This window comes from Bison bison, unplaced genomic scaffold, assembly GCF_000754665.1.
Source record: "Bison bison bison isolate TAMUID 2011002044 unplaced genomic scaffold, Bison_UMD1.0 scf7180017864327, whole genome shotgun sequence".
In the NCBI taxonomy this organism is placed as follows: Eukaryota; Metazoa; Chordata; class Mammalia; order Artiodactyla; family Bovidae; genus Bison; species Bison bison.
This window is the reverse complement of record NW_011494899.1, coordinates 7,811,147-7,825,196: the sequence shown is the minus strand read 5'-3', so window position 1 is coordinate 7,825,196 and position 14,050 is coordinate 7,811,147. Positions and strand designations below refer to the sequence as shown.

Genomic DNA, 14,050 nt, shown 5'->3' with positions numbered 1-14,050 from the left:
GAAAATGCAGATTGTATCAAGTGTCTATTTTAAAAGGAGGTGAAACGGTAGGGAGGCATTTAGTTCTGTCTATGTCTCAGAGACCAAAGTCTGGTGTAGTTAAACTGATGTTTCTCAGATTTTTAATTTCAGAAGCCTGAAAGTATGAAACACGTCTTCTAACTCTCATTTATTCAGAGTATTTGGAGAATGAAGACAACACTGTTGGCATTGTCCTTGTTGAGATAGAGTTGCCCAGAGCTCTTGTAAAAATAAATGCTTACCTACTCTAAATGCAGTGTTTTAAGTGAAGGTAAGTAGCAAGATTGGGCATGACAAGCCAACTAGCTAACTGCCAGGAGGCTTCATGAGATGGTGCTTAGGAAATGTTTTCTGAATGATTTTGAAGATGATATATTTATGTTCTGTTGAAATAGGTGTGTGAACATAAGTTTACTCTGTGGAGTTTAGGGGAACTTAAAATGTTTTTATGGACTGAAGGCTTCTTGAAGGAGATAGGACCTGAAGTGAAAATCCACATTCAGGTTTCTGCTGTTGATTCTTAACTCACATTCTGCTGTTGTTGTTAATGACAAATAGGCAGTTTTAATTTGGCTAAAACTCATTTGTTTTATTGATGTGCCTGGTGAACTGCCTCTTAGATACAGCCAGAATTTTATGCTGCCTTATTCATTGAGCCCCTACTGTGTGTCAGATACTGTACTAAGCACTGGGGCGAAGGATCAAACAAAAGTTCCTGTCCGTTTAATTATTCAGTAAATACTTACTTCACACCTGCTATCTGCCAGACATTGTTGTAGATGGAAAATGAAATAGTAAGGACTCAGTATCTTGGGGAGGTTATAGATAAATAGCCAAATGATAGAAGATCATCAGTTGGTAAGTTCTAAGAGGAAAATAAACTCAGGAGTGACTCTGCAGACATCTGTAAGTCATTCTCTGTGTCCCTGTTTTCTCTCCAGTCCTCTGTTCGTGACTTCTAGCCACCTTGGCCTCCCTGAGCTGCACCATTGTCCCCTCATTCTCCTTCCCATACCAAGGTCAAAGTCTGCAGGCAGGAAGTCAGGGAATGTGTAGGACTCATCTCAACTGTTTCTCCTCTCTCAGGGATGTCCTCTGTTGCCTGCTGTCCAGTGTCCAAAAAATCATTGTTTCATATATTCTTCAGTGTCTTGAGAGGGGAGGCTAAATCTGGTCCCTCTTATTTTATCATGTCTAGAAACAGTAAAACCACCTGAAGAGAGCAGGCAGAGCAGCCCTGCAGCTAACACAGGGCTGGAAGCAGCTCATGTTCCCGACAGCCAGAGCAGAAACCTCATGAGATGTGGCATCAAGGAGTGTCCTAGGAAGGGGATTGTCTCTGTAGTGGAGCCAGATTAGCCCAGGCATAAAAGCTACTGTGGCTCCATCTAACAGAGCCTAAAAAGACCAAACTTTTCTGAGTGAATCAACTGCATCCCAGAATAAAGCTCAAAACCTTTTGGAACAATGGATAGAATCAGACCCAGAAATGATACAGGTGATAGAATTAGACAAGGACATTAAGAAATATGTGCCATACATTCACAAAAGGAAAGGAAAGCATTAACGTGTTAGGGAAAGACATGAAGATGTAAAGAATTTAAAATAACTAGAGGTAGATGTGTGCTGCTTTTAGTAGGGTGTTCAGGGTCACCTCTCAAGAGCTGATATTTGAGCTTATACCTACCCAGCCACTGGAAGAACATTTCAGGCAGAGAAAATGACTAGTAGCACAAAGTCCTGGGGCAGAACAGTATTGACATATCCCAAGAAGAAACAGAATTTTAGTTTTTGTCTTATAGTGAGTGACAGTGACTGCCTATATGTGGACATGTTAAATCATGAAAGTCCTTTGACTTTCTGGTTAACTTAGAAGATGTTACTCAGTAATGCAGCCTTACTCCTGAGTCAACAATCAGTAATTCAAAGGCTCATTTATACAGTTTCACAGTTCATTAGACAGTGAGGTGCTAGCCTTCCTGACACATAAGAGCCTTCTTTTCTTCTTTCTTGTTAATTCTTGAACAAATCCAGGGAATTCCTTGAGTTCCTGTAATGAATTATCACACAGTAATATGCTCAAGTGAGTTAAAATTCTGCCCTTGTGTATTTGAGTGAAGTCAAACATTGACTTTTTTGTAGCTTTCAGATCCTTCAGGGCATTGACTGACACTGAAATGGTGTCTTGAAGGTTGTTTTGATTTGGTTTTAGTTTTTTGTGTTTTTTTGTATTGGTATATTTAAGCAAGGAAGTAACTTGTAAATGTCCATAAACTCCGTCATATGGAGTATTCCTCTAGGAATTAAAGTCTGCAATTGCTCATTCTTAGGATTTTTCTCCAGTTTAATTTCTCAACAATTACTGAGAAGACTGGGCAGTTGGCCCTGTAGTTACAAAAGAGAATAGAACATGCAGATTCTACTTGATGGGGGCCTTGCGGGGCTGATGGAGGTGGGGGAAAGTGGGGCCTCTGATTTGGTGTCATGTTTGCCAAGGTTGGTTTCTTACTGCTCCAGGGGATCGTGATACCATGCTTCTTCAAATATCAGTAATAGTTTTTATCTTTCGCCAGATGTGATCCAGAGAATAATGGAAATACTGTCAGTGGAACTGAGGCAGAACAGAATGACTTGTAACAGTGTCACTGTCTTGTGCTTGTCTGGCATTTCCTCTCTTTGTAACTTGTGTAATAGTTAAAAGTGAATGGCAGAAACTTGATGGGTATGTCAGCCATCGTGATTCCTTAGATTTACATAGCAAATCAATGGCATCTTCATACTCTCTTGAATTTAAAATGTTCAGTTTCATATTCAGATACCTCCATTCATCAGATTATCAGATTCTTATGACAAGTAACTTGAGAGTTTGCTCCATGTTATCATTGCCACAAGACTTGATGTTCATTGTGTTACAGCACTTGTGCTGACTTCATACATTTTAGTGTGCTTTAAACGTCACTAATTAAAGTCAAGTGTAGAAAATAAGTTGCCACTTATATATCCAGAGCTCACAATATGTTAATCAAGTGGAAAAACAATTAGGTTTTGAATCTTCTCCCATTTGTTTGGTTTTACAACATTCTGTACTTGGGAGAAATCTCTCTGAGGCCTTTTTTTCTCTCTGCCTGACCTAAATCTCTTCATCTTTTAAGATCCAGTGGAAATTCTCCCTAAAGTTTAACCTTTCTCTAATTTATAGTAATTCTTGTCCTAAGTCAAATAGCTTAGGTATTTTTCATCTCTGTTGTAGTTTAATAAATGTTTAGGAAGATTATAAGTTGAGGTCAGGACTATGGCTAGCATACCATTGGACTCATTAGTATAGGTTGAGTGTATTTTTCTACCCTGAGCCTAAAAAATTGGCTGCATTATTTATATTTTATAACTTGTAGGAAAGGAGATGCCAGTGGAAGTAGCAATACCTGTTAATAAAAGAAATTTGCTGTTAATTTAAACATCTACTGACTCTAGCTTCTATGCCTCTAGACAGACAAATCTTATTTTTCTCCAAATTGTATTTTCCTTTGAGCTGTGTATTTTGAGATCTTTGCAGGCCTTAATTCAGTCACTTCATTCTCCTTTACTGCACAAAGTATTTCACTGTTTGAAGAAACTATAAATTCTTCAGTCCTGTGGACTAATTTTAACAAGAATAACCAAAAACTCATAGTCTTTAAAAAAAAAAAAAAGTAAAAATAAAAATACAAATTTAAAAAAATAGAAAAGTGGCTTTCATTTGAAATGAACATTTAGATTTTATTTTTCCTAATCTGAAGCATTATAATGGCAGAGTGTTATATTTGTGAAAAGAAATCAGAATTTTACTTGAGACAATTGCTTAAATAAAAAAGTAAAACAATGTGGAACACAAAACCGATGTTCCCACTGAGATTTTGTTTTGCCTTGAGAACACTTAGTGTGATTTTGCTGGACATTGATAATAGAACACATCTCACCGCCTTTTTTTTTTTTTTTTGAAGTCTGTATTCCCTTCTTGTTCAGTGAGAAAAGCAATATGACTTACTGATGTTTCCATGTGAATCAGAACCAGAGTCAACAGACTTAGCAGGATTTCCAGCTTGATTCTTAGCTGTCTGAGCAGAAGTGCCTCCCTGAAGAATCAAAGCTAAAGACAATATTTTCTTATAATAGAAGATCTTTATTTTACAGATACAGCTAAGGTTTATTAACCCACTGAAAAATTTAAGACGTCTTGGAATCAAAATGGTAACTGATATCTTTTTGGATTGGGAGTCCTATCCATTCAGAACAGAAGAAATTGATGCAGTATTTCATGGTGTAGTTTGGCCCCAGGTAAACCTTGATTCCCACATTCTGCCCAGATATCGTCTGCTTTTTCCTTTATTACTACTTCACTCGCACAGTCTACACCCAGGCACGAATGCTTATCCTGGTCTTTTCTGTCATGTCAAGCCTTTCTTTGTTTCTGGAAGTTTAGAACACTTTTCTTTGCTTCCACTACCACCAAAAGCTCAAGAGCTAGTTTCTGTGGTATAGTAGCATTTATACTTAAGGCTAATTTGAATATGACTGTGTCTCTTAAGCAAATGCCATGTAACTTTTGTAGCACCTCACATGATATGCCTCTGGATTTTGACAAGCGTGAGAAAAAATACACCGGGATTGTTGTTGCATGTTTCCTTGTTTGATTTCTCTGGTTGTCCCCACTTGGTGATGATAACTGGTGTAGTTATAGCTAAGACTGTAGCAGAGACTTGATCTTAGGCACAGTTGCTCACTGTTCAGTTTATCCTTTAAATATTAATCTCTATCTCTTGGCTCTTATGTCCTCGTGTGGCTTCTGTTCTTGTTCTGCTTTTCAGTTGTTTGATTTTTTCCTTCAAGTCTGTATATGTTCTTATCTTGTATTGTTTTTATTTTGTATCTAGATCAGCAGGCTTGGATCTGAAAGTCAGTATTCTCCTACTCCTCTACTGAAACTAATTAGTATCTGGTGCAGAAATGCAAGGTAAAATTTTTTTTTTGTACCTTTAAAAACGTCAGTGTTTTAGACTAATCTAGTCAAAACTAATAAAGGGAACTAATAGTGTCATTTATGCTCTTTACACATAGTGAACTATGTTTAGTGCAGTTAAAGAGAATAAAGTCATTGAATCTCAAAATCCATAGTTTAAAGAAAAGTGCAATTTGCCAAATCATAGGTGTAGTATGATCCAGGAAAAATGCTTTTACATGTGTATCTATGTATAAATATAAAATGAAACAGAAAATCAGTAAAAGCTGATTTGTAATTGGCATTCTAGTCTTTTTCTCAGTTCCCACTTAAAAAATTTCATAGGTTTCCTGGATTTTCTAGGTCATTTTCTTCTATTCTTTATAAAACGCCATCTAAATTTGCATGCAGCACTCATGGTCACAAATCAGTATCCCTTTATGGACATTATGAGCCATTAACAGAACCTTCATCGACTGATGGTTCAGAGATGCTATGTTACAAAAATTAAATGTGTTTACTGAAGGGTGATGGCAGCAGACTTAAGTTTGTCCTATCCAGTTTGAAGAATAAAAGATAGAATAAAGGAAAATGTGTTTTGTCATTGATTCAGTGAAGTTAAAACCTTGGCATCAGTTTACAAAATTGGGATCATACCATATAGCTATCTTTTGATTTTGATTTTTCATGTGTATTTTGTCATGAACATTTCCCCATGTCATTAAATAGTCTTCAAAAACAAACTGAACACCTTGACATTGTCTTCCTCAGGAAAGCCTATTTTGTCTTTACTGTCAGAAGGGCTCTTTTAATTCCCAGTTGGATAAAGCAATTTCATATCTTGTTTTTTTATTGGACATTTATAAGCCGCACTTCATAGGCATACTTGAGAAACGTTTTATAGTTGTATCATTGTTACACAAATAAGGTATGAAGAACTTTCACCAAAAAAGACTTTACAATAGTGATTCCGTTTTTATGTGAATTAGGTCCTCATCAAGGATAGAGCCATATCACTATGCCATTTCATTCTCTTCTACAGTTTCCCTCTCGTTGACAGTAGAGATGATAATATGTAAACTGTCTTGTTTGGTGCCTGCCCACACTGTCCCCAGTATCTACTGGACAAACTTGTATGAACATAACCTCTTAGGACTTTTCTTTGAGTTTGTCAGGACTAAACATGTTCAAATGCTTGAGCTCTTTTTCCGGTGATAATGAACTGGTAAAGCCAAACTATTTGAATTTTTTCAGTTTGACCTTCCTACTAATTGTTAGGATCGCATCTCTCGCTGTAAAACAATTGCTGGTTTATGTGTAGCTAGAAAGCTTTTGTGTTCCCCACTCTCCGGGGCATTGTTTGAGGCTTTCATTATTGGGGATGGGTTCATCACCTTTCCTTTCACAAATGATCCTAGTCTGAATGTTGCATATCCTAGATCAGCAAGTGTTTATTTGACCTGTGGTCTGTATTCCTAATTTTCATGTTGTAGTACATTGGTTTTTATGTGAGTGTATAAACATTCACCGGAGAAGGCGATGGCATCCCACTCCAGTACTCTTGCCTGGAAAATCCCACGGACGGAGGAGCTTGGTGGGCTGAAGTCCATGGGGTCGCTAGGAGTTGGACACGACTGAGTGGCTTCACTTTCACTTTTCACTTTTATGCATTGGAGAGGGAAATGGCAACCCACTCCAGTGTTCTTGCCTGGAGAATTCCAGGGACAAGGGAGCCTGGTGGGCTGCCATCTCTGGGGTCGCACAGAGTTGGACACGACTGAAGCGACTTAGCAGGAGCAGCGTAAACATTCACATTCTAGAAGGCTTATAATTGAAAAATAGCCTGTCTTTAGTACATTTCTCTTAGAACTAGCAGTTCAGAGCTCAGTTTTACCCCTTATTAGCTTAGTGGCTTTGGACAATTCTGTTTTTGCATCTATAATGTAGAGATAAGCATACCACCATAACAGAGATGTTACAAAGATTAACATATACATAAAAAGAGAAATATACATAAAGTGCCAAGATAATATGAGAAATATACATAAAGTGTCAAGATAATACAATGTATGGTGCCTAGAATTATAATCCATTAAATTTTAAAGTAATTTCCCTTCTGAGCTTATTAGCTCGCATTCATCTGCACACATACACATATATCTTCATTAAACTGAAAATCCATAAGGAACATGTTTTTAGAAATAAACATATTGAGAAAGAAGGTGACTGTTTCAATGTTTCCTCTTGCAGATATTTCTGTTTCCTGGCTAAACAGAAACCTGGGCACCCAGAATGTGATATCCTGACCAATGTTTTTGCGATTCTCTCAGCAAAAAACCTCTCTGAAGCTACAGCTAGTCTTGTGATGGAAATAGCCGACGACCTTCTTAGCCTTCCAGATTTTGAACCCTCAGAAGCAGTTTTGAGCTTGCCAGTGACAGGATGTGTATACACAGAAAGTGCAGATGGTACGTAAGCTGTACAGAGCAAAGGGTTCTTCTACTTTTGAGGTATCATTTGTACCCTCAGAGTGAAAAACTCAATAGAATCTGATTCTTCAGATAATCTAAGCTATTAAGAGAGTTTCTCTTCTCTAGGAATTAATACCTAGATTAATTAAATACTTAATAATTCAGTTTACATAAACTGAATCTTCTTTGCAGTAGTTAGAAATTCAGAGTATTTACTCTCCAGAAAGCTCAACTGTCCTCTAGGACATTATCGAATGATTTCCACTGTCATGTCTCTGAATTCTTCTTACCATATTATCCTAACAGTCTTTTAGTGCTACTGAAAGTGGTTTAAATAAAACTTCAAGGGTCTCATATCGGATTTTCAATTTAGATAATGATAGAGGAAGCCTGGCATGCCACATGCAAAGGGTCAGACATGAGTTAGTGACTGAACAACAGTATAGATGTTTTAACTAAGAAGAAATTTAGTTAATCTTAGAGGTTGAAATGTGTGAAATTTTCATGGTAATTGAGTGCCTGCCTTTTCTGGCATTGAGAAGATATTGTATAGTTATCTTTTAAGAGTGTAGTTAATTAAAATCAGTACATTTATCTATATTTCAGAGTCTATCACAACAGGAGGACGATTAATTCTACCTCATGTACCTGCTATTCTCCAGTATCTCAGCAAAACCACAATAAGTGCAGAAAAGCTAAAAAAGAAGAAGAATAGAGCACAAGTCAGTAAGGAACTTGGCATTCTTTCAAAGTAAGTAGTCTATTGGTTCTTAAAAGGTAATATTACAACTTGTGATTTTAATTTTTTTAAATTATATATGGTTTTTCATTTGCTTTGGTAAGGTAAAGGTTAAAGGTTTAGGTTAAAGGTTTTAGGTTAAACCTAAAAAGGTTTCAGTATTTTAAATGTCCTCCAGTTTTCAGTTTATGTAGAATTCTTTTTCTTTGCTGGAATAGACTTTTTATGGCATCTGTCTTTATTATAAAAGATAACAGAGTTTTCAAAATTCTAAGGTAGACTAATAAATTTGCTTTATTAGCCTTTGCATATTTTGTTCAATTAGGATTTTGCATTATGTGAGATCATAAAGTTGTAGTTTTTTAGTGGGGTTGATAAAAATAACTAACTTAAAAGAGCAGGTTGCTATGTTTGTTTTTTTTAAGAGTCAAGATCTTATAAGGATTTTTAAAGATTTTCTTAAAAATTCTCTATATACTAGTAGACCTGGTAGTAGGTAACTGTGATTTCTATAAAGTGTCTGGTTGGTAAATCTGAATGCACAGAATGATTGTGTCTTTTTTGTGGGGGGATGGACCATGCCATGTGGATCGTAGTTCTCTGACCAGGGAGTAAACCTTTGCCCCCGGCAGTGGAGGCACGGAGTCATAACCATTAGACCACCAGGCAATTCCCCCAGAATGGTTATATCTTAAACTCTAAATTGTTACAGGATTTAGTTGTTGAAAGTTTATTTTTTCTGTTACTTTCAGCAACAACAGAAAATGATGTGTTAAATCTTCCAGGAACTTCTTTTAAATGTTTTGTTTATACTAGTGTATTTCTAACTTACGCAGAATGGGAAACCATACCAAATATATTTATTACATTTTATCATAGGCTATGTGGTAGTGAGATGATGATGATGATTAGCACTAGAAAAACCAGGGTCTTTCAAGCCCTGCTCTGCCACTTCCTTTCTGTGTGACATCAGTCTCTCTGAGCCTCAGTTTTCTCTGGGCAAAGTGGGGTTAATAATTCCTATATTATATGGCTTTTGTGGAAGTCAAATTGAAATGTATATAAAGCCTAAAACGAATCTCGACACTTAAAAATGTTATTTCCTTGCAAAATAAGCAATTACCAATGCACAATCCAGAGAAGGCAATGGCACCCCACTCCGGTACTCTTGCCTGGAAAATCCCATGGACAGAGGAGCCTGGTAGGCTGCAGTCCCTGGGGTTGCTAAAAGTCGGACACGACTGAGCGACTTCACTTTTGCTTTTCACTTTCATGCATTGGAGAAAGCAATGGCAACCCACTCCAGTGTTCTTGCCTGGAACAGTTCTTGCCTTGCCAGTTCTCCCACTGGCAAGGTGGGAGGCCGTCTATGGGGTCACACAGAGTTGGACACGACTGAAGCGACTTAGCAGCAGCAGCAACAGCGCACAATCAGATGTCACAAGAACAATGGAATGGTAGCCACCAACCTGAAGATGGAAGGAGAGTGGGCACTGTTCAAAAACTGAATTAAACTTTTTACACATGTTCACACAGTTACAAGCTACCTGGGTCTTTCCTCGCTGATGTTTTTCTACAAAAAGTTTAACTTCTTGGGAAATATTCCTATCTTACGTATCTTCCTTACCTATCCCATTTGTTTTTCCTTCTCCAGGATCAGCAAGTTTGTGAAAGAAAAAGAACAAAGTTCTCTGCTCATTACACTGCTCCTACCATTCCTCTACCGTGGCAGTGTTGCTCAGGTATGAATTCACAGCAGTTATTTATCTTTGAAGTGACAGTTTATTATTAGGTTTATTTGTGAAAAATAATTTTATTGGTTAGAGTCTGTGACATATTTGTCTCAGAGTATTTGTGAGAAGACTTCATAAAGAAATATAAAACTGAAAACAGGGGAGAAAAATTGGGACAGAAAGGAATGAGGGCAGGTAAGAAAGTGAAGACTTCACCATCTGCTATTACATAAAAGTCTCACCTCTTTGTTTTCCTTTGTTTAGCTTCTTATTCGTTTCAGGGTTCCCCCCCCCTCCCCGGCTTTGATCAGTAGCAAATCTGGAACCTGAGGTGTGCATTGATCTTAAATGTGAATGATAGTGATCTTAAATATGAATGGCAAACTGAATGAAAAGTCAAACTGGTTTCATATTCACATATATTCCCACATTGCTGAGAGTCTTTGGTATGATTTTCAAACCCTAGTTTAGACTTTATTTTTTAGAAGAGTCTCCCCATTTCTAACACTCATTTATAAAGCCTTAGTAGTTATACTAAACAACTCTTAGCATGTAGTAATTGCGTTTTAGAAGACCACGCATTTCTGCACAACTGAAAGTGTGTGTTTTTTGTCAGCAAGTTCATTTTCTTTGTTTCTTTTTTGACTAGAAAATAAAAGAAATTATGATTTAAAATCATGTATATTTTCTATTAGAACTGAAGGAAGAAACTGTTGATGGGCACTATTATGGGGTTTTGATCAAGTTAAAATGTTAAGAACTTTAAAAGACCATAAAATAACTTTTCTGATTACTACTACTTGTTACACATGTTTATTTGTTTTCTGTGCTGTAATATATTAAAACCAACATGACCAGTTTTCTGAATTACTGAAATATGATTTCTCTCAATGTTATTATTTCTTAAGGATACAGAAATTGACATTCTGGTGACAGTACAAAACCTGTTGAAACATTGTCTGGAGCCTATAAGCTTCCTCAAGCCTCTAGCAAAACTCTTCTCAGTTATTAAGAACAAGTTGTCAAGACAGTTACTTTGTACAGTTTTCCAGGTCTGTAATACTCATTTTTATCCTAAATCACTCCTTTTTCAAAAGATCACTATGACATGGAATGTATACTAGCAGCTTTCTTGGTGCCAATATGATGTTTCCATGTATTTTTGAGTGCAGGCAGGGAATCAAAGAGGATGGGGAGCAGAAAAGTTAAGTTGTATTCACTAATAATATACTGCGGGGAGCAGAAAAGTTAAGGTTGCATTCACTAGTAATACACTGCTTTCATTCCTTTTAGACCCTTTCTGATTTTGAGAGTGGATTAACATATATTACTGATGTTGTCAAGGTAAGAAAGAAAATCTTAAGTCTTTTTTGCTTCAAAACTATTATTGTTTTCCTTATTTAAGATTTATATACCTTCATTTATATGGTTTCACTGGCATTTCTTGTAGCTTAACGCCTTTGATCAAAGACATCTTGATGATATCAACTTTGATGTTCGCTTCTCGGCGTTCCAGACCATTACCTCTTACATTAAAGAGATGCAAACTGTAGACATGAACTACCTAATCCCAGTTATGCATAATTGTTTCTATAACATGGAGGTAGGTTTTTTATAGTAAAAATTTATGGATTATTTTTTATTGTTTTGACAGTACAGCCGTATAACCTAATTTCTTAATTTGGTGTTTGGGGGGGATGGGATTTTTAGTATAAAATTTATTTTAGTTGCACAATATTTAGTTTAGCAAAGACCATACTGTTATGATATGAAAGGCAGATATTTTGAAAAAAATAATGTATGTGGAAGCACTTTGAAAAGTCAAAGCTGTGTATGAGAATGGGAAAATTCACAAAGACAGAAAATAAATTAGTGGTTATCAGGAGCTGTGAGGGGAGAAAGAAATGAGGAATGAGTGATTATATTATAATGGGTATAAGATTTCCTTTGGGGATGGTAAAAATTTTCTATAATTAGCTAGTGGTCATGGTTATAAAACCTTTGGAATATACTGAAAACCATGAATTATACAACTTAAAAGGATAAATTTCGTAGTGTGTCGGTTAAATATCAATTTTTTTAAGTTAAAACTATATTATTTGACAGTTTCCCTCTTTTATTGATACAGTAGAAATAAAAAGGTTTGGAGCTATATATTAAGTGCAATGTTGCTAAAATGAATTAAATTTCAAAAATAGGGAAAATGAAACCCTTGCTTAATAGTTAACTATGTAGTGGTATCAGTAATCTTTTGTGGTATTTTATAGTTATTTGTCAAATATTAAGGATTAAGTAATAGAGGAAAAAGTAATCTCCCCATTTGGGGCTCATTCTTCATATATCAGAGTTCAACATAAGGGATTCTGAATCACTGCCTGGTTAGCGTAGTTGAGAATAGTTTTCTACACTTACAACCTACCTTCTTTATAAACGAGGAGCTCTGGAGCAGCTAACCAGAATTATACCAGCCTACTCTGTCATTCTAAGTGAATGGCTCATTTTGAATATTGAAACTGGCTTTAGGGAACCTTTTATTCTCTTTGCTTTGAGAAATAAAGCTAATTAAAAACTGTATCTCATATTTCAATTAAAAGGGGGGGGAACAACCCATGATGTATAAAATACCAAATTTCAAAAGACAAAATCAGTAATTTTACAAAAGTACATACCATAGTATTTTCTCAAATAACCAGCCCTTCTCAGTAAGCATGATTTTTCGAAGTCACTTACTGTGTTCCTCACACCCCTATATTTGTTCTTCCTTAAGTGTGAAGTGGCCTGTGGGACATTTCTTAATAGAGAGTTTTATACAGAAGAGTGGCTAAATGTTACAAGCTCTTTCATTGGGAAATAATAGTCCATATCACAGGTATTGCACAGTATAATTTGGGCTTTTTCCTGTGTCCAGTTAGGAGACATGTCTTTAAGTGATAATGCAAGCATGTGCTTGATGAGTATCATCAAAAAGCTTGCTGCTTTGAATGTCACAGAGAAAGAATATAGAGAAATCATTCATCGTTCTCTGCTGGAGAAACTGAGGAAAGGATTGAAGAGCCAGACAGAGGTATTGAGGTTTGCAATTAAGTACTTGTTATCTGTGGGTTTTTTGTTTATTTGTTTTCCTGCACTTCTGCTATAATTTGTGGAAAAGCAGTCAACCTTAGTACACTTAATTAAAATACCTGATTGTATAAATACTCACCAGACTTTTAACAGGGGAGTGGGAACGGAGAAGAGAGCAGTCATTTCTGATTTTATGTAGTTTGTTTTTACATTGGGAATGTTTTAACTTTTTAAAAAAATTTAATGACTCTTTGGTGTTTCTTTGTATTATTTAATCAAATTCTTAAAAAAAATTTTTTTTTCTTAACTTGATATTTGCAGACTATTCAACAGGATTATACCACACTGCTTTCCTGTTTAATTCAAACCTTTCCAAATCAACCAGAATTTAAAGACTTGGTTCAGCTTACTGATTGCCATGATCCAGAAATGGACTTCTTTGAGAATATGAAGCACATTCAGGTAGAAGACAATTCTGTTTTTTTTTCCCCCTTGTCTTTGAAACAAACATTTCAAAGGTTCTCATTTTAAAAGATATATTTTAATTTTCCAGAAAGTTTTGAGCTTCTCATTTCTTGGTCTTTGTGGTCATCAGATTTGCATAGGACATGCTTGTTTGCTTGGTGGTATCACAAGCCATAATAATAGTGTCACCTTTCCCTGCCATTTGCTAAGAAGTTTAAATGCTCTAGGATTCATTGGTAAAGAAATGCTATGCATTATGTCTCTGGAAACAAATCAAGGCACAGGTGTTTGCTCATGTAACACATGGACTGTATTTCACTCTTTTAATCTTTTTTTCAAAGAGGAATATGATACTGAAATAGAGCTGATTGTTGGTGAGCTCATTCAGTAACTAATTTATATTTTATCTAACTCATAGATCCACAGAAGAGCAAGAGCCTTGAAGAAACTGGCAAAACAACTAATGGAAGGCAAAGTCGTGCTGTCTTCTAAATCTCTTCAGAATTACATCATGCCTTATGCTATGGCACCAGTTTTTGATGAGAAAATGCTCAAGGTAGGGCGTTAGCTGTAGAAGCCAGTA

General features: G+C 36.1%; 1 protein-coding gene across 1 annotated transcript in view; it reads left to right on the top strand.

Moving 5' to 3' along the window:
* UTP20 (UTP20, small subunit (SSU) processome component, homolog (yeast)) overlaps window positions 1–14,050 on the top strand; it is an 86,973-nt gene that overhangs the window by 42,229 nt on the left and 30,694 nt on the right. Inside the window, exons 28-38 of the mRNA XM_010853454.1 lie at window positions 4,192–4,335; window positions 4,932–5,011; window positions 7,247–7,464; window positions 8,074–8,218; window positions 9,861–9,948; window positions 10,848–10,991; window positions 11,233–11,283; window positions 11,390–11,542; window positions 12,848–13,003; window positions 13,324–13,464; window positions 13,886–14,023. Coding sequence (XP_010851756.1) covers window positions 4,192–4,335; window positions 4,932–5,011; window positions 7,247–7,464; window positions 8,074–8,218; window positions 9,861–9,948; window positions 10,848–10,991; window positions 11,233–11,283; window positions 11,390–11,542; window positions 12,848–13,003; window positions 13,324–13,464; window positions 13,886–14,023 — 1,458 coding nt within the window. The remainder of the gene's footprint in view (window positions 1–4,191; window positions 4,336–4,931; window positions 5,012–7,246; window positions 7,465–8,073; window positions 8,219–9,860; window positions 9,949–10,847; window positions 10,992–11,232; window positions 11,284–11,389; window positions 11,543–12,847; window positions 13,004–13,323; window positions 13,465–13,885; window positions 14,024–14,050) is intronic.